This window comes from Esox lucius, chromosome 1 (assembly GCF_011004845.1).
Source record: "Esox lucius isolate fEsoLuc1 chromosome 1, fEsoLuc1.pri, whole genome shotgun sequence".
NCBI classification, from domain to species: domain Eukaryota; kingdom Metazoa; phylum Chordata; class Actinopteri; order Esociformes; family Esocidae; genus Esox; species Esox lucius.
In genome coordinates, this window is record NC_047569.1 from 39,918,506 (window position 1) to 39,938,292 (window position 19,787).

Below are 19,787 nucleotides of genomic sequence, written 5' to 3' on the forward strand. Positions count from 1 at the left end.
TTCAATGCACCCTCTGGAGTAGCGTGATCTGAATCTGTAAGATGATTATTCCATTTTGTTTACAGAGCATTATGTATGGGCCCAGTATCCCATTAAGTAGACATTCTCCTGTTATCGTGATATTGCATTGTTGTCCAACCACTGAGAAATGTTTTTATGTGCGTAAAACCTTCCATATTCTGCTGCTTTGTTTTATATCCCCACAGGGAGCAATTAGGTGGCTGCCAGTGTATTTTGACATAGGCTGTTTAACACAAGTTGTTGTTTTGTTTTCTTTAGAATATGATTAGAGTGATTCATTCACCTTTCATGCTTTATCATCAATTCATTGAATCTTGTTAATTGACGTTTGACATGTCCAACGTCTGCTTGTTTGAATATTGCAATTTCCAGTAGCCCTGGTCCCTAAATCAGTCTGAATGCAATGCATACATTTCCATATTGAATCCATGCAATTACTTAGAACAATGTCTGACTAAAAACATGTCAAAGGTAACGTATTTACAGATGGCAGAGATCAGCATTTTCTTACTTTGTTTCTGTGGACAATTTCTGTGGGTAAGCTGGAATACATAAACGACTGTAGATACATTCATTCTCAGTACCGGAGAGACTGTCCCCAGGTTATTGTACATTTAGTCTCACTACCGGAGAGACTGTCCCCAGGTTACTGCAGATCTAGTCTCACTACCGGAGAGACTGTCCCCAGGTTACTGTAGATCTAGTCTCACTACCGGAGAGACTGTCCCCAGGTTACTGTAGATTTAGTCTCAGTACCGGAGAGACTGTCCCCAGGTTACTGTACATCTATTCTCACTACCAGAGAGACTGTCCCCAGGTTACTGTACATTTAGTCTCACTACCGGAGAGACTGTCCCCAGGTTACTGTAGTTCTAGTCTCAGTACCAGAGAGACTGTCCCCAGGTTACTGTAGATCTAGTTCAGTACCGGAGAGACTGTCCCCAGGTTACTGTAGATCTAGTCTCAGTACCGGAGAGACTGTCCCCAGGTTACTGTAGATCTAGTCTCAGTCCCGGAGAGACTGTCCCCAGGTTACTGTAGATCTAGTCTCAGTACCGGAGAGACTGTCCCCAGGTTTCTGTAGATCTAGTCTCAGTACCGGAGAGACTGTCCCCAGGTTTCTGTAGATCTAGTCTCAGTACCGGAGAGACTGTCCCCAGGTTACTGTAGATCTAGTCTCAGTACCGGAGAGACTGTCCCCAGGTTACTGTAGATCTAGTCTCAATTCTGGAGAGACAGTCTCCAGGTTACTGTAGTTCTAGTCTCAGTACCGGAGAGACTGTCCCCAGGTTACTGTAGATCTAGTCTCAGTACCGGAGAGACTGTCCCCAGGTTACTGTAGATCTAGTTTCAGAATCAGTGAGACTGTCCCCAGGTTACTGTAGATCTAGTTTCAGAATCAGAGAGACTGTCCCCAGGTTACTGTAGATCTAGTCTGGGATGTATTAGTTGTGTCTCCACTTATGTCTGGTATTTCATTTTTCAGTTTCTTGTGGTTTAGCTGTTGCTTCATTGCATGCTCCATTTCTCTTTCTTGCTCCCTCTGTACCGCCCACCCTCCCTCTCTCTCTTTCTCCCTCACTCTCTCTACTGTGTCAGGTACACAGTTAGCAGCAGGTGGAGACATCATGAATGCATAGGGTTTCTTTTAGGCAAGGGAAAATAACCTGAGTCAGTGTGGTGAGGCAGAAGAGGGTCTAAGTCGGTTTATCTTCCTATACCTGTGTTTAATGGCCTGCTCTTGTCCTTAATTGTAATAGATAATGCTGCCACCCTCTCCATGAACAGAGTCATGAGGGGCCTAACAGCCATTGGATAAGGAGAACACCTAAATAAGATACATACACCCAGGCTAGATTCATACTATAATGAGAGGAGAACATCTAAATAAGAAACATACACCCAGGCTAGATTCATATTATAATGAGATGAGATCCTCATTAGATAATGACTCCAATGTTTAACCAAGACATTATTCATGACAGTGATCTTTTTTTCCCCACTAATTTCATCTTTCATCTTTAGCCACACATTTTAATTTCAAATACCTCTTTGTTAATTCATCTATTAGTCGATTTTGGTTCCAGGTAAAATACTAAATATGAGGAGGAGGAGGTTCCCATTTGAAATAACGGAAACGGTTCGGTTCATCGGATTCCTTGAATGTACTTTGGGTAAGACCTTGAGCTTTTCCCACTGACACTCAATTTCTGCTCACCAAGCTATTCCAGCCCTTTAATGTTCACAAATCCTCCGCCGCTGACAGCTGTTAGCTCCAGAGCGGCAGTCCTCACTGCGCTTATGTGTGTACTTAAAAACAAGACTCCATTTAGCTGCTATGAATCTCTGTATATCCTCCATAAATAACACTCCGGTCCAAGTGGTGAACAGCACCATGTCCCCGGAGTAGTACAATGCTCTAGTTAAAAGCAGTGCACTAAATGAGGAGGTGCCAGTTGGAGCGAACGTTGAAGCAGTGGGTAGTGAGGCGAAGCGTTCCCCGGGGAGACTAGGATGTGTTTCTGCAATCAGAAAGTGATTAAAACACCTGTTTTGTTAAACCAGAAATGGTCAAATCAAGACGGCATCGCAATCAAGTCCCTCTGTTAAATGAAGAGTTGGCGGCCTGCACTTAAATTCTATATTACAGTCACTTTAATGGGATTTTTAAATCATCAATTTCCATCCATTACATCCCAGTGTTTATTTATTGAATTTGACTGAAAGTATATGTTTTTATCATTCATTACCAAGGCTCTTTTAACCAATTTCTTCATAACCCTTACAGATAAAGGGCATTTTGTAATTTTAATGTCAGTGCTTCCTCAACCGTATAGTGTGGAAATAAGATCCTCGGAAAAAACACATTTTTGACATAACTGGGCCTTCAAGTAATTAAATCTATTTACTTACCAACCAAACACAGGCGATCGAGTCTTATTTTATTTTGTTTGCTGTTCTGTGTGTTTGTGCCCATGACCTTTTAGAAGGCAACCTTTGTAAAGCTTCATCCTGCTTTACTGACAAACCTGGACCGGCTACTTCAGAAACAGGGCAGATATTGATTATCAGCATCCCAAGTGGAATTCCATTCCCTGTCCAGTACACTGCTCACGACCACAGCATCTTTTAGGTGGCCTCTGGGTAGGGTTTCGTTTGGGACGTGGTCCTTCATTGATTTTGTTCTTAAATCTGTGGTGGTCCGGGGGCGGGTGTGGGTGTGGTGTGTGCGGGCAGGGCGGTCTGATAGAGTCTGCGTCCTAAATGGTCTTCTCTCCTGTTTTATTTTTCTAATATGGCTCATCGGATTCTGGTCAAAAACAGTGATAAATGATGGGACTAAAGTGTAATCCACCCTCAGTGTCTTTTACAGCCTTAGACAGATCGGAGGCACCCCCACAGAATATGAGTTCACACTGAAGTTACTGTGCCAACAGAATAAACACAGTGCAGATATCTTCTCAGAACAACAGCAACTGGACTGCAAAGAATCCCCAGACCCAACCCACTGGACCCTTACCGAACCCAATGGATCCTTCCCGAACCCATTGGACCCTTCCCCAACCCACTGGATCCTTCCCCAACCCACTAGACCCTTCCCCAATCCACTGGATCCTTCCCCAACCCAGTGGACCCTTCCCCAACCCACTGGACATTTCCTCAACCCACTGGATCCTTCACCAACCCACTGGACCCTTCACCAACCCACTGGACCCTTCCCTAACCCACTAGACCCTTCCCCAACTCACTGGATCCTGCTCCAGTTATTCTAGTATTTTATCCTGGCGACCTCAGGGGGCGCACATGTGTGTTGTCACCCACGTATGACAGAGTCAACAGATTATATGGACATCCCAGCCTCTGCCCGTCCCAACCCCGGTCCCTCGGTACTTACAGGTCATTGTCGGTCTCAGTGCGGGTCTTCTGCTGCCGCCGGTACACCATAAAGACAGTGATGGCAACGGCAATGAGGAGGCCAGCAGCCACCACCCCTCCCAACACTCCCAGGACCCCCCCTGGAGGACCCCGGGCCATGGGCTTCTCTGTGAGGGAGAGAACAAACGGATGAGGGTTAGAAGGAGAGAGGGATGAGGACGGGGAGGGACGAGTGACAGTTAAGAACATCACCTCTGGCATTTACACTGATCAAAAGAGAGACACAGAGGAGGGGGGTGTAAAGGGAAAGAGAGAACGAGGAAGAGGGGAGTACATAGAGAGAGAGGAAGAAGAGAGACATTGGAACAGAATGTCCTGAGGAGAAGTCAAACTGGAGTCCTAGCAAATTATCTGATAACATTCTTACCCAACAAACTCTAATTAACTAGACGAATCATCCATTTGACCCAAACAAATGATCACCAGGTAACAAGAAAAATGTATCCCCTATTGAAAAGACACCACAAAAAAGTACTGTATTCTTTCATCCGAATTTGGCTCTCAACAGACAGAACATGGTGGCAGTCTATCTGACCGCTGTGAAAGAAAACTGAACACTCTGAGTATGTAGAGATTCATCAACTTCAGTCTGGCCGTAGAGACTGGTCGTCAAGCAGATCTGGACACTGAGAAAGGAGAGCTTGTTCTTACTCTCCCTGCAGAGAGGTTGAGACTGGCCCGAGTCTTATCATATGCTGCACAGGTTTTCTTCTCCAAAATTCAAAAGAAATACATTTTTAATGTAAACCCGAAAAAGAGAAAATCATATATGAACTTTGAGAAACATACCCTTTTAGCTTGAGACAGCGCAAAAGCTTTTTCACTTTTCAAGAGTATAGATCCAAAACAGGGAGAGAAAAACATCCCTGTTTTTGTACGTTGCAAACACTGACGTGTGTTTCATTATCCCATCTAGTTAGAGCAGCAACACACTCTATGTAGCTTTCTTTAGCCTGAAATATAAGTTGCCTTCTTTTGTCAATCTTTAATGCTTTGGGATGTATGAGGTAACACTTTCCATGCCAATAAATCCATTTGAATTAAATGGAACTGAGAGAGTGAGTGAGAGAGAGATATAGAGTGTGAGCGAGAAAGAGAGAGAATGACAGGTCTCATCTAACTATTTCTCATCAGAAAGAATTCATGGTTTGAATCCTAATTTCCAGACCCCAATTATAAGTTAAACGTGTCTCCAAGATAAAGGCAGGTGCAGAGAGGAAAATCACAGAGTAGAGTTGGAGTGTGTCCCAAATGGCACCCTAAATCCCTATGTAGGGCACTACTTTTGACCAGAACCAACAGGGCTTTTGTCAACCCAAATGCACTACCCGGCTGGAAGCATGCCATTTGGGACACATCCTTTCTTATTTCAACGTAGCCTAACTGCTTTTCTCCAGCCTCATTCATTCCATCATAATACCCAAAAAGCTCAGAAGACGACCATTAACTTTCTTTCAGGGGTGTTGGGGGGGGGTTGCCTCTCTCAAACAAATGTATTGCAACTTGAGATTTTGAAAACACGTCAAGCCATTCATCACACAAAACCAAGGCAGACATTAATGCACATTCACAGACGCCAATGCGCACAACACACGTCCACGCATGCACACACACGCACACAAACAAACACACACTCAGAAACACACACACATATGTACTACACACAGGCCGTGTCAGTTCACATGGCTGAATGGGCAGCTGTTTATATTGCGGTTTTGACCATTCTTCTGGTAGGTTCCTTGGCGCTGTATAAATATGACTGTGTAGCAGATGATGCTCACTCTATAGTCCTTGGGAGGAAAAACAGCAGCCCCCAAGTAAACCTCAAAAGCTGAAGAACACGATTATTTGTGGAGACTAAGATTTGCCACTCATATTCATTAAACATAAGCAGTGATTGTAACAATGCAAAAGCCATTTTCCAGTATACACAGATGCATTTCTTTTGCTTGTAGAAAACAGAAAAAAACACACCTCCTAGATTATTCCACAAAGAAATCTTAAAGTGGCACGAAAATGTGTATTTGAACTGTCTAGAAGTAGTTAGGCATAATGCAATGTCAAGCACATGATTATCCATAACTCTGGATATGAACTCCCCAGTGGTGGGTGGCAGGTGCCTGCGATATGAAAATCACTCATTCACACCGAATGAATAGAGTAGAGAAAGTTATTGTGTTGCTGTGTGTGCCATGATGAGCGGGGAAAAAAGAAAGACAACCTGAGAATTGCCTGTGGAGGTCAGACACAAGATTGTAGCCAAACATCTCAAGGCTGCAAGTCCATCTGGGATGTTTCTGTTTCCACCATACACAACTTTGTCATGAGGTCTACCGTAACATCCTTCCCCAACCCACTGGATGGGGTCTAAGACCCATGCAGAGCCAGCCTCCCTCCCTGGACCTGACCAAAGAACAGGGCTGAAGATCACAGCAAAGGATTGTTAGAATAGTGGAGCAAAAGCACCTCGATCAACAACCCCACAGATTCAAGCTGACCTCCAGAAACAAGGTACAATAGATTAAACTCGCACCAGCACAATGAGAGTGGATTGTGCAGCGCCGTGAAACAGTGTTTGGCCCCTGCTGATTGTCTGCATTGTAGTACATTTTTAACATTGAATTGGGTCAGATCTTTTTGTGGGTTGAAGAGTATATATATATACCGCTCCGGAAAAATTGAAGAGACCACTGTACCTTTTTCTTTCCATTCCAAAAAAGGTTTTGAGTGATAAACAGAAGGGTTAAAATTAAGAAACCACTGCAAATTGAACGCTTCTGTTCCTGAAAATCTGACTAACTCTCGCTAGTCAATCTTCCTGAACTTCCTGAACACCTAAGAAACAGCTGTTGATGCTGGGTCTCCGTACGAGGTCATGGGTTCAGCATAACAATGAGCTTAAACACAATGAGCCTAACTTCTGCTACCGAGGCACAGGAAGCTCATCCATGGCTATAGGAAACTCTTGAATGCCATAATTTTTACCAAGTGTTTTCCCAGAAAGTGTCGATAATTTTGTCAGCGCCATTTCTGTTCATATTTATGACTTAAAAGGGTGTAACATGTTTTTAATCAAAATTTGAAGCCAATAATTGCAAGGGTGCCCAGATGCTCTCTGATCAACAGCAGGGAACGTGCATCATCCTGCATGTGTCCGGGGAATCTGCAGGTGGCGGTGCTAACTGAAGTTCCACAGGGGGTGGTGCTAACTGAAGTTCCACAGGGGGAGGTGCTAACTGAAGTTCCACAGATGGTGGTGTTAACTGAAGTTCCACAGAGGGTGATGTTTACTGAAGTTCCATAGAGTGTGGTGCTGACTGAAGTTCCACAGAGGGCGGTGCTAACTGAAGTTCTACAGAGGGCGGTGTTAACCTAAGTTTCATAGAGGGTGGTGCTAACTGAAGTTCCACAGAGGGCGGTGCCAAGTGAAGTTCCACAGAGGGTGGTGTTAACCTAAGTTCCACAGAAGGTTGTGCAAACTGAAGTTCCACAGATGGTGGTGCAAACTGAAGTTCCACAGAGGGTCGTGCTAACTGAAGTTGGTTTTACAGAATAATTAATTTGTCTGAATACCGAATTCAAAGCACTGATTGATTGTATGTTTTTATGTGGGTACATCAGCCTTCAACTGTAATCTATGTAGTTCCCTCTGGAACAGGACATTCTTTGAAATTGAAGGCTAAATCAAATCTATATCCCAAACGGCACACAAATCATCATCTAGTGCACCCACCTTTGACCATTCCTCGCAGCTGATCATAGGGAAAAGGGTGGCTTTTGGGATCTAACATAGAAGTGGATATAATTTTTTTCTCCCAAAGTGTCATTTGCTCCCCTTTCTGAGATGGTGACAAAAGTAATCTGGGACAAGTGCCAAAAAGAAAGCAGTGAGAGAAATGAAATGGTATTTGTAGGAAAATGGTTTTTGATGCCCTTTACAATGGATAATTGGTTCAACTCATGAGAACTAAGCGACACAAGAAGACGGAGCAGAACTAAGAGAAAGAACAAGGGCCAAGTGTGTGAAATCTGAGATTATTTCCTAACTGTTCTCATTGATCTAATCGAACGCTTCTATTTTATGGGGATGTGTCTTAAATGGAAGACTGTCCTGTAGTGCACTACATCCCCATGGACCCATGGTCAAAGGTAGGGTACTGCATAAGGAATAGGGCACTGGTAGGGCTCCAACGTGAATGAATGCTTCCTTGTATGTCACATCACTTGGGACCCTGTAGAGAACGAAGTCCCAGCATTTCTAAGATCTGTAAATGATGAAGTAACCCATCGTGCTCAGCACGGAGCATAGACCAATATGATTAGCATTTTACTGTGAGTGAACTACAAAGGAGATTCCCCTGACAATATAAAGTCTGAGGAAATTGAAATGGCCAGGAGGGAAATCAACACATAGCATATGAGGTAATGGGACAGGCGGGAGGTTGTCCTGGAGCTTACAGCAGGGACAATGTGTGTCACAGCCACTGTTAACCAAAAAGTCATGAGTCAGTGTGTGTCTGTGTGTGTGGGTGGGTGGGTGGGTGGTGGATTATAAGTGAGTAATGTCCAACATTTAAACTATCAGCACTCTCTAAATAATTTTATAAAATGCAAAATAATGATAACAATACTCAGTAAGTAAGGACAGCTAGTCTTGCCCAGTCAAGTCAGAGAACACTCCTCCCACTGGAAAACATGACCCCGAACGGCAGGCTGGCTGATCAATACCCGCTGGGACTCACTGTCGGCCTCACTGTCGGCCTCCCTGTTTCTCTTTTTCCTCACCGCTGAGACAAATCTAGCCAACTTCCATCCTCATTTCCCTCTCTCCCTCCCTCTCCCTCCAATCCTCATTTCCCTCCCTCTCTCTCCCCATCCCACTCCCCCGGGTCTCTGAATCCTCCAGCCCACATGATGTCTTTATTATTATCGGTTCATCCCTAGTGGCCCCCAGAGGACGGGCATGTGGTCCCCAATGGCACCCTATTCTCTGAGTAGTGCACTTTTTTGTGGCTTAAGGGTCCATTGGTTCTCGGTCAGAAGTAGTGATCCGCACAGAGAACAGCATGCCATTAGGAACGCAGTCGAGGCCACAGTCCCACAGGGTCTGTCTGAATGTCTGTCTGTCTGAAAAATGTCTGTGTGACAATCTGTCTGTCTGTCCATCTGTCTGTCTGATCATCTGTCTGTTTGACCGTCTTTCTGTCTGAACATCGGTCTGTCTGTCCATCTGTCTGTCTGATCATCTGTCTGTCTGACCGTCTGTCTGACCATCTTTCTGTCTGAACATCTGTCTGTCTGTCCACCTGTCTGTCTGACCATCTGTCTGTCTGACCATCTTTCTGTCTGAACATCTGTCTGTCTGTCCACCTGTCTGTCTGACCATCTGTCTGTCTGACCATCTGTCTGACCGTCTGTCCGCTTCACTGACCCTCCACAGAACAATGTATGCACAGGGGACTACTTCAAGCCGGACCCGGCTGCCCGGCGGTCGGTGCCCACGCTCGCCCCCATGACAGTGGAACAGCCAGACAGCGCTTTGTGTCCAACACCCACTCAACTCCCACGCACCCTTCAGAGTAAACGATTACACAGCGCTTTTTCTTCTGTCAGATTGCTTTTTCTGTGTGTTTTACCCCCGCTGCCATCACACCATGGCGGCTGCCATTTGTCTCGTTCCGACGGCTTTCGTGGTTAGGGGTTGGGTTGTGTGGATTTCACGGAGCTGGTGAAACAGGTTATTGTTGCAGAATGGCTTGTTATTGTACAACCCTGTTTCCAAAAAAGTTGGGCCGCTGTGTAAAAGGGAAACAAAAACAGAATGCAAAGATGTGCAAATGAATTAAACCCCATATTCAATAGAAAATGTGGCCCTTGACCCTGTCGCCGGTTCACCGCTTTTCCTTCCTTGGACCACTTTCGATTGGTGCAGACCGGGAACACCCCACAAGGGCTGCAGTTTTGGAGATGCTCTGACCCAGTTGTCTAGCCATCACAATTTGGCCCTTGTCAAAGTCGCTCAGATCCTTACGCTTGCTAAATTTCCCTGTTTCTAACACATCAAATTTGAGGACAGAATGTTCACTTGCTGCCTAATATATCCCACCCACTGACAGGTGCCATGATAACGAGATTATCAGTGTTATTCACTTCACTTGTCAGTGGTCATTATGTTATGGCTGATTGGTGTATATTTCATGAACATATTCAGGCCACATGTGTAAATATATTTCGAGTATTGCCGACGAACTGCATTGTGGGATTGTTGAGATTGTTGAGATTGTTGACGTGCTGTATGCTGCCTGCTGTTACCTACCTGGCTACCTGCCAATTTCTTTTCGAATTTACTCTATATAAACTAATTGGTCAAAATTATATTTTAAGAGTTTTACCAATGCAACATTTTTATCTGTTGACCTCTTACCCAACTTTACTACACCAGGACTTTTTTTGGACATAATTAACGGAACTACTCACCCCTGAACTCCTGAGGCTAAGTATCATTAAAATGCCTTTTCACTGTAATTGTTGTAGCAACAACACGGTGGAGGACTCTCGTCTTCAGTTAAAGATAGCAGAGTTAGAGGCTCGGCTTCTGACGCAAATGTCAGGCAAGGATTTTGCTAGTGTAGAAATAGAAAAAACTGCGTCAGTGCCACCAGGAAGAAACGATAGTCTTGTTAGCCCCCCGGCACAGCTCCTGCAGCCAGGCAAGAACTTTCTCTTGGTCACTGGGAAGAAATGCCGTCGACCAGTTAAACCTGAATCGTTGCTAAATCCAACTGAAACTTTCAACAGGTTTTCCACACTGGAGTCAGAGTCAAGGCCTGAGCCGTCTTCCGAGGGGAATGATCGGCAGGCATTTTCTACCGGTGGCCTTGAAAAACTGAAAACTTTAGTCATTGAGGGGAAATTATTAGATCTACAATATCTATTTCTCGTGACAGGACTAAATCTAAGGTGTGATTGTGGCAATGTGTTGGACATGAGACATGTTGGATAAAACCCATTGAGTCAATTATGGATTCAAAGGCTTTTTGAAGAGGATCATTGGACTTTTCCATATGAATATTGAAATCGCCAAAAATTAGAATACTATCTGCCATGACCCCTCTGAGCATGGGTCCTCTCTAGGTTTCTTCCTAAAATTCGGCCTTCTTAGGGAGTTTATCCTAGCCACAGAAATCCAACACTACTGTTGTTTGCTCCTTGGGGTTTAAGGACGGGTGTCTCTGTAAAGCACTTTGTGACAACTGCTGTTGTAAAAAGGGCTTTATAAATTAATTTGATTGATTGATTGATTGAATATTCATTAGTGGAAATCACTGCATGGGCTCAAAAACTCTTCCGGAAACCTTTGTCTGTGAACACAGTACTTTACTAAATCAACAAATGCAAGTTAAAACTCTACCATGCAAAGAGGAAACCAAAGTGCAAAACTGTCCTGTGGTCTGACAAATCAAAATTTGAAATGCCGTGTACCATGGATGCCGTGTCCTCCGGTCTAAATAGGAGAGGGACCATCTGTATTCTGATCAGCACACAGTTCAAAAGCCAGCATCCATGATGGTATGGGGGTGCATTAGTGCACATGGCATGGGTGACTTGCACATCTGTGAAGGCACCATTAATGCTGTACAATATGTACAGGTTATGGAGCAACATGTACTGCCATCCAGACAACATCTTTTTCAGGGAAGGCCTTGTTTATTTCAGCAAGACAATGACAAACCACATTCTGCACGTATTACAACAGCATGGCTCCGTAGTAACAGTCTGGGTGCTAAACTGGCCTGCCTGCAGCCCAGACCTGCTACCCATTGAAAACAATTGGCACATTATGAAATTAAAAATACAACAAAGGAGAACCCGAAGTGTTGCGTAGTTGGAATCCTATATCAAGCAAGAATGGGATTACATTTCATTTTCAATTGGTCTCCTCTGTTCACCAACACTTCCAGAATGTTGTTAAAAGTAGAAGTGATGCATCAGAGTGGTAAAAATGCCCCTGTCCCAACTTTTTGAAACGTGTTGCTGGCATCAAAGTTAAATGGGCATTTGTTTTTCCATAAACAATCAAATTTCTCTAGTTCAACATTTGATATGTTGCCTTCAAACTATTTTCAATTCAATAAAGGGATTAAATGATTTGCACATCATTGCATTCTGGTTTTATTTGCATTTCACGCAGTGCCACGACATTTTTGGAAACAGTGTTGTACCACAAAACGTCTCGATGGGGAAAAAACTAAAGAGGAAGTCGGATCTAAGCCATTGTCATGACAACGTAGTGTTGATTGTGTTCTAACTGATGTTCTCTTCCTCAGCTATGCAGGTCTGTAGGAGGGAAGAAGATAACCGCTGTCTAGGACCCCCCCCCGAGGCATTGTTCTGGCTGTTGCCTCATCAGACTGGATGGGTGAAAGTGTTCAATCTGTTTTTAATAATGTTGAACTTAACATCACCACAGACACAACACCCTGCTAACTAGCTGACATGAAGGGGAGAAACCCTACGCTACTCCATCAACATTGTTTATCCCACAGGTATTGCAATGCACCATGGGTGAGTTACGTGGCCTGCTATTACTTCATTATAGAACATTCCTACTGGCGTGTTGCATGGAAAACACAAATACTACATACAGAAAATGTACAGTATATCTTAAGTATGAACACAGGGTTTACAGTTGTTTTATTAGCCCTCCATAAAGCCTAGGTGAAAATTACAGCAACATGCTAATTAACAAAAAACCTGCAGTACCTGCAGATTACTCCAAAATTATGAACTCAGACATGAAGAGAGCTGCATTATCAAGCTAAGGTAGGTAAGTTGAGAGAGAAATGGAGGGAGATGAATTCAGAAAGACTATGAGAGATGGAGAGAGGAAGGAAAGAAAGAAGGGACTATGAGTAACTAAAAGAGGGCGAGAGAGACAGAAAGACATGGAAGGAAAGAGAGAGGGAAAGAGGCAGAGAGAAAGAGAGAATTATCTGGTATGCCAACAACAGGTCCTCTGTATTAACCAGCCCGGGTCTGAGGGTAGAAATCAATAGATGGATCAGAACGTATGGAAGCAACACAGAAGAGATTTCAATTAGCTGGAGCCAGAAGGTGGAACTGTTTTCAAACATGAGTGTGTTCCAAATGGAGCCCTATGTCCATAGAAGTCATGCTAAAATGTACATAGGGCATAGGAAGCCATTTGTGATGCCGAGTTTATGTGCCAGAAGATTCATTTAAATACTGAGAATGAACAAACAAGTTCCTGCATTGAAATAGTTTCTGTACATTCAGAGTGGCGTTGGGGGACATATTTTCTGAGTCAACAGGCAGATTGTTTTCATATTCATTCAATAAAACTGTGGTACGAGTGTTAACTTATGAGAGGACATCCCCTACAACACACTGAAAAGAGTTGTGACAGCAAGCTGTTTAAATTGTAACATTTTAATGGAAAAGTATTCTTTGGAGAAGTTTGTGTGTATGTGTGTGTGTGTGTGTGTGTTTGTGTGTGTACTTGCTGTAGGTCTTAGCAGAAATGATAAGCTCGGCTTTTTAATAATCATAACCCGAGGCTTGAAGAATTGTTAGCACTCCGAGTTCAGGGACAGATGGAGAGAAGAGGGAAGCAGGAGAGATGGATGAAGGAGAGAAAGAAAGGAGAGGGGACAGGGATGGAGGGGTGAAGGAAGGAGGATGGAGGACAGAGGGGTAGAGGAGAAATAGATGAAGGGAAGGAGGAAAGAGAGGTGAAGGGAAGGAGGAGGAGAGACATGAAGGGATGCAGGGATGAAGGGAAGGAGGAGAGAGAGGTGAAGGGGAAGGAGGAGAGAGAGGTGAAGGGGAAGGAGGAGAGAGAGGTGAAGGGGAAGGAGGAGAGAGAGGTGAAGGGAAGGAGGAGAGAGAGGTGAAGGGAAGGAGGAGAGAGAGGTGAAGGGAGGGAGGAGAGAGAGGTGAAGGGAAGGAGGAGAGAGAGGTGAAGGGAAGGAGGAGAGAGAGGTGAAGGGAAGGAGGAGAGAGAGGTAAAGGGAAGGAGGAGAGAGAGGTGAAGGGAAGGAGGAGAGAGATGCAGGGATGAAGGGAAGGAGGAGAGAGAGGTGAAGGGAAGGAGGAGAGAGAGGTGAAGGGAAGGAGGAGAGAGAGGTGAAGGGAAGGAGGAGAGAGAGGTGAAGGGAAGGAGGAGAGAGAGGTAAAGGGAAGGAGGAGAGAGAGGTGAAGGGAAGGAGGAGAGAGATGCAGGGATGAAGGGAAGGAGGAGAGAGAGGTGAAGGGAAGGAGGAGAGAGAGGTGAATGGAAGGAGGAGAGAGATGAAGGGATGAAGGGAAGGAGGAGAGAGAGGTGAAGGGAAGGAGGAATGAAGGGAAGGAGGGATGAAGGGATGGAGGGAAGAGAGTTGACCGGCGGCGCCTGACAGCTTAGTGGCTTGATGACAAATACCTGTCTGAAGCTTTAATACCTCCTTGGCACATTGCTAGAGGTTGACCTGCTGCAATGGCAACACAGGCGGCAGAGAAAATGCAATCCCTCGCCACCTCTGATACAGTGGAGATAAGAGATGGCTGCATTTCAGTGGATGCATATTTTCATGCACGTTACCTCTCTGACCGTTTAAGCATCACAGCTAATAGTACGAATGAAATGTACATTTACAGGACAGGTTTAGGCATTCATCCGGTGAGGTTATGGTGAGGGATAGGTTTAAAACAGGAAGAAAATGGTATAATGCCTGTCTGTCTCTGAGACTGACCTGGGATCTTCAGAACTATGGTCAAAGATGAACCAGGAGTTCGTAAATAGAATATAAACAGAATGGTCTGACCAGAGTCCGAGAAAATGATGTGTGAAGGACATTATGATGACTATGATAAAACAATGATAATGGTAAATGATGATTCCGAATATGTTCATCAGTGTAATGTTGCTATTATCTGGTATGGGAAATTATTACACTCACCTAAAGGATTATTAGGAACACTATACTAATACTGTGCTTGACCCCCTTTCGCCTTCAGAACTGCCTTAATTCTACGTGGCATTGATTCAACAAGGTGCTGAAAGCATTCTTTAGAAATGTTGGCCCATATTAATAGGATAGCATCTTGCAGTTGATGGAGATTTGTGGGATGCACATCCAGGGCACGAAGCTCCCGTTCCAGCACATCCCAAAGATGCTCTATTGGGTTGAGATCTGGTGACTGTGGGGGCCATTTCAGTACAGTGAACTCATTGTCATGTTCAAGATACAAATTTTGAAATGATTCGAGCTTTGTGACATGGTGCATTATCCTGCTGGAAGTAGCCATCAGAGGATGGGTACATGGTGGTCATAAAGGGATGGACATGGTCAGAAACAATGTTCAGGAAGGCCATGGCATTTAAACAATCCCCAATTGGCACTAAGGGGCAATTTTTCTGTGAAAACCGAAAACATCCCCCACACCATTACACCACCACCACCAGCCTGCACAGTGGTAACGAGGCATGATGGATCCATGTTCTCATTCTATTTACACCAAATTCTGACTCTACCATCTGAATGTCTCAACAGAAATCGAGACTCATCAGACCAGGCAACATTCTTCCAAATGCTTTGCTGTATACCTCGGTTGTAACGAGTGGTTATTTCAGTCAAAGTTGCTCTTCTATCAGCTTGAATCAGTCGGCCCATTCTCCTCTGACCTCTAGCATCAACAAGGCATTTCCGCCCACAGGACTGCCGCATACTGGATGTTTTTCCCTTTTCACACCATTCTTTGTAAACCCTAGAAATGGTTGTGCGTGAAAATCCCAGTAGCTGAGCAGATTGTGAAATACTCAGACCGGCCCGTCTGGCACCAACAACCATGCCATGATCAAAATTGCTTAAATCACCTTTCTTTCCCATTCTGACATTCAGTTTGGAGTTCAGGAGATTGTCTTGACCAGGACCACACCCCTAAATGCATTGAAGCAACTGCCATGTGATTGGTTGATTAGATAATTGCATTAATGAGAAATTGAAAAGGTGTTCCTAATAATCCTTTAGGTGAGTGTATATTAATAAAAGATGTATGAAACATCATAAATACCTCCTGGTTAGAATGCTACTTGTTTCTTTCCCCATGTAATCCTCTGTTGCAGTTGTCTTTGGTCTGCAGTGACCAGTCAGCCAAGGCAAGCTAAAGTCATTGCAAACGTGCATTTTATTTCACACTCTCACGAATGCAGTTAACCATACAGTTACCCAAGGAGCTCATCTGCCGGGCTATCGGGTTAGAAAAAAAGAAGTGTTGTTGTCCAAATACTGTACATCATGTAGCTGCCACACAGAGATTGTTATTGATTTTCAATAAGAGCAAAGCATCCACCCAAACAGCACGGAAGCTGGTTCCTCCAGAATCCCAAATGGCGTCCCACTAACTCCAGTGGATGAAGCTCTACTTTTGACTAGGGTCCAAGTTATTCTCTGCCATCTCAGTGCTGACAGGCTAGACACTGGCTATTATTGATCCGAATCCGTAACAGTTGGCCGTGACTTTCATGCTGTCATTATCCACTCCAGTTTAAGATAAAAATTGCCAAATTAGTGATTTTGACTGAAACTTTTTAATATTTTTATATTGTCATGAGCCCCTCTGTTCTTCACTTTTTCTAAATAAGTCTGCTGCTTATGTTGCTAGAATTATGCGGTCACAAACAGAATGTGCGATGAACAGTTTTAAGAGGACAATTTCACTATGTTTCTGTTGGGGTTATGAGGTCTCTTATTCCACCAATGCTGGAATAAGAGATGAGCTCCTTTTCAAAATATCACTTGTTTAAAAAACAATACATTTTTCACACAAGCACTCTGCAACAGATATAGCCTCAAGTATCTCTCATCTCTCATTTTCATCCGGTTATCCGGTATCGGGTCGTGGGGGCAGCAGCTCCAGCAGGGGACCCCAAACTTCCCTTTCCCAAGCCACATTTGCCAGCTCTGACTGGGGTTCCCAGGCCAGTGTCGAAATTTAATCTCTCCACCTAGTCCTGGGCCTACCCCGAGGTGTCCTCCCAGCTGGACGTGCCTGGAACACCTCCCTAGGGAGACGTCCTGGGGGCATCCTTACTAGATGCCCGAACCACCTCAACTGGCTCCTTTCGACGTAAATGAGCAGCGGCTCTACTCTGAGTTCCTCACGGATGGCTGAGCTTCTCACCCTATCCCTAAGGGAGAAGCCAGACACCCTTCTGAGAAAACCCATTTCAGCCGCTTGTACTCGCGATCTAGTTCTTTCGGTCATGACCCAGCCTTCATGACCATAGGTGAGGGTAGGAAGGAAAACTGACCGGTATATCGAGAGCTTTGCCTTCCGGCTCAGCTCTCTTTTCGACACAACGGTGTGGTAAAGCGAATGCAATACCACCCCCGCTGCTCCGATTCTCCGGCCATTGTCCCCTAACTCGCGAACAAAACCCCGAGATACTTGAACTCCTTTACTTGGGGTAACGCCTCATTCCCTACTCGGAGGCGGCACTCCATCGGTTTCCTGCTGAGAACCATGGCCTCAGATTTAGAGGTGCTAATCCTCATCCCAACCGCTTCGCACTCGGCTGCGAACTGATCCAGTGAGTGCTGAAGGTCACAGACCGTTGATGCCATCAGGACCACATCATCCACAAAAAGCAGTGATGAGATCCCCAGCCCACCGAACTGCAACCCCTCCCCACCCCAACTACGCCTCGATATCCTGTCCATAAAAGTTACAAACAGGATTGGTGACAAAGGGCAGCCCTGGCGGAGGCCAACCCCCACCTTGAACGAGTCCGACTTACTACAGAGAACCCGAACACAGCTCTCACTTTGGACGTACAGGGATTGGATAGCCCTCAGAGGGGACCTCCTCACCCCATACTCCCGCAGCACCTCCCACAGTATCTCCCGGGGGACCCGGTCATACGCCTTCTCCAGATCAACAAAACACATGTAGACAGGATGGGCATATTCCCAGGCCCCCTCCAGGATCCTTGCAAGACTAAAGAGCTGGTCGGTTGTTCCGCGACCAGGACGGAATCCGCATTGTTCCTCTTCAATGAGTTTCGACTATCTGCCGAACCCTCCTTTCCAGTACCTTTGAGTAGACTTTCCCAGGGAGGCTGAGAAGTGTATATACAGTATCTCACAAAAGTGAGTACACCCCTCACAGTTCTGTAAATATTTGATTATATTTAACACTGAAGACATGACACTTTGCAACAATGTAAAGTAGTGAGTGTACAGCTTGTATAACAGTGTAAATTTGCTGTCCCCTCAAAATAACTCAACACACAGCCATTAATGTCTAAACCGCTGGCAACAAAAGTGAGTACACCCAATTAGCCATTTTCCCTCCCTGGTGTCATGTGACTCGTTTGTGTTACAAGGTCTTAGCTGTGAATGGGGAGCAGGTGTGTTAAATTTTGTGTTATCGCTCTCACACATACTGGTCACTGGAAGTTCAACATGGCACATCATGGTAAAGAACTCTCTGAGGATCTGATTATTATTATTTTTTGCTCTACATAAAGATGGCCTAGGTTGTAATAGGACCCTGAAATGGAGCTGCCGAACGGTGGCCAGGACCATACAGCGGTTTAACAGGACAGGTTCCACTCAAAACAGGCCTCGCCATGGTTGACCAAAGAAGTTGAGTGCACATGCTCAGCTTCATATTCAGAGGTTGTTTTTGGGAAATAGACATATGTGTGCTGCCAGCATTGCTGCAGAGGTTGAAGGGGTGGGGGGTCAGTCTGTCAGTGCTCAGACCATACGCCGCATACTGCATCATATTGGTCTGCATGGCTGTCGTCCCAGAAGGAAGCCTCTTCTAAAGATGATGCACAAGAAAGCCCGCAAACCGTTTGCTGAAGACAAGCAGATTAAAGACATGGATTACTGGATCCATGTCCTGTGGTCTGATGAAACCAAGATAAACGTATTTGGTTCAGATGATGTCAAGCGTGTGTGGCGGCAACCAGGTGAAGAGTGTGTCTTGCCTGCAGTCAAGCATGGTGGTGGGAGTGTCATGGTCTGGGGCTGCATGAGTTCTGCCGGCACTGGGGAGCTACAGTTCATTGAGGGAACCATGAATGCCAACATGTAATGTGACATACTGAAGCAGAGCATAATCCCCTCCCTTCGGAGACTGGGCCGCAGGGCAGTATTCCAACATGATAACGACCCCAAATACACCTCCAAGACGACCACTGCCTTGCTAAAGAAGCTGAGGGTAAAGGTGATGGACTGGCAAAGCATGTCTCCAGACCTAAACCCAATTGAGCATCTGTGGGGCATCCTCAAACGGAACGTGGATGAGCGCAAGGTCTCTAACATCCACCAGCTCCGTGATGTTGTCTTGGAGGAGTGGAAGAGGACTCCAGTGGCAACCTGTGAAGCTCTGCTGAACTCCATGCCCAAGAGGGTTAAGGCAGTGCTGGAAAATAAAAATACTAACACTTTGGACCCAATTTGGACATTTTCACTTAGAGGTGTACACATTTTGTTATAAGTGGTTTACACATTAATGGTGTGTGTTGTGTTATTTTGAGGGGACAGCAAATTTACCCTGTTATACAAGCTGTACACTCACTATTTTACATTGTAGCAAAGTGTCATTTCTTCAGTGTTGTCACATGAAAATATATAATCAAATATTTACAAAAATGTGAGACCCTTTAAAGTTGAGACCTCCCTGCTGTCGCATCCACTCCCCTTTAAGGCTGAGACCTCCCTGCTGTCACATCCAATCCCCTTTAAATGGGGGCTGAGACCTTCAAACTATCAGATTAATTCCCGTTTAGGGTGTGGTTTAGACCTTAATGTTGTCAA

The 19,787-nt window shown here is 44.9% G+C and overlaps 1 protein-coding gene across 5 annotated transcripts in view; it reads right to left on the reverse strand.

Annotated features, from left to right (window-relative positions):
* nectin1b (nectin cell adhesion molecule 1b) overlaps positions 1-19,787 on the reverse strand; it is a 262,236-nt gene that overhangs the window by 42,670 nt on the left and 199,779 nt on the right. For all 5 annotated transcript variants that reach the window (XM_010874184.4, XM_010874218.4, XM_010874210.4 and 2 more), the window contains exon 6: positions 3,917-4,064. In XM_010874184.4, the coding sequence (XP_010872486.1) occupies positions 3,917-4,064 (148 nt within the window). The remainder of the gene's footprint in view (positions 1-3,916; positions 4,065-19,787) is intronic.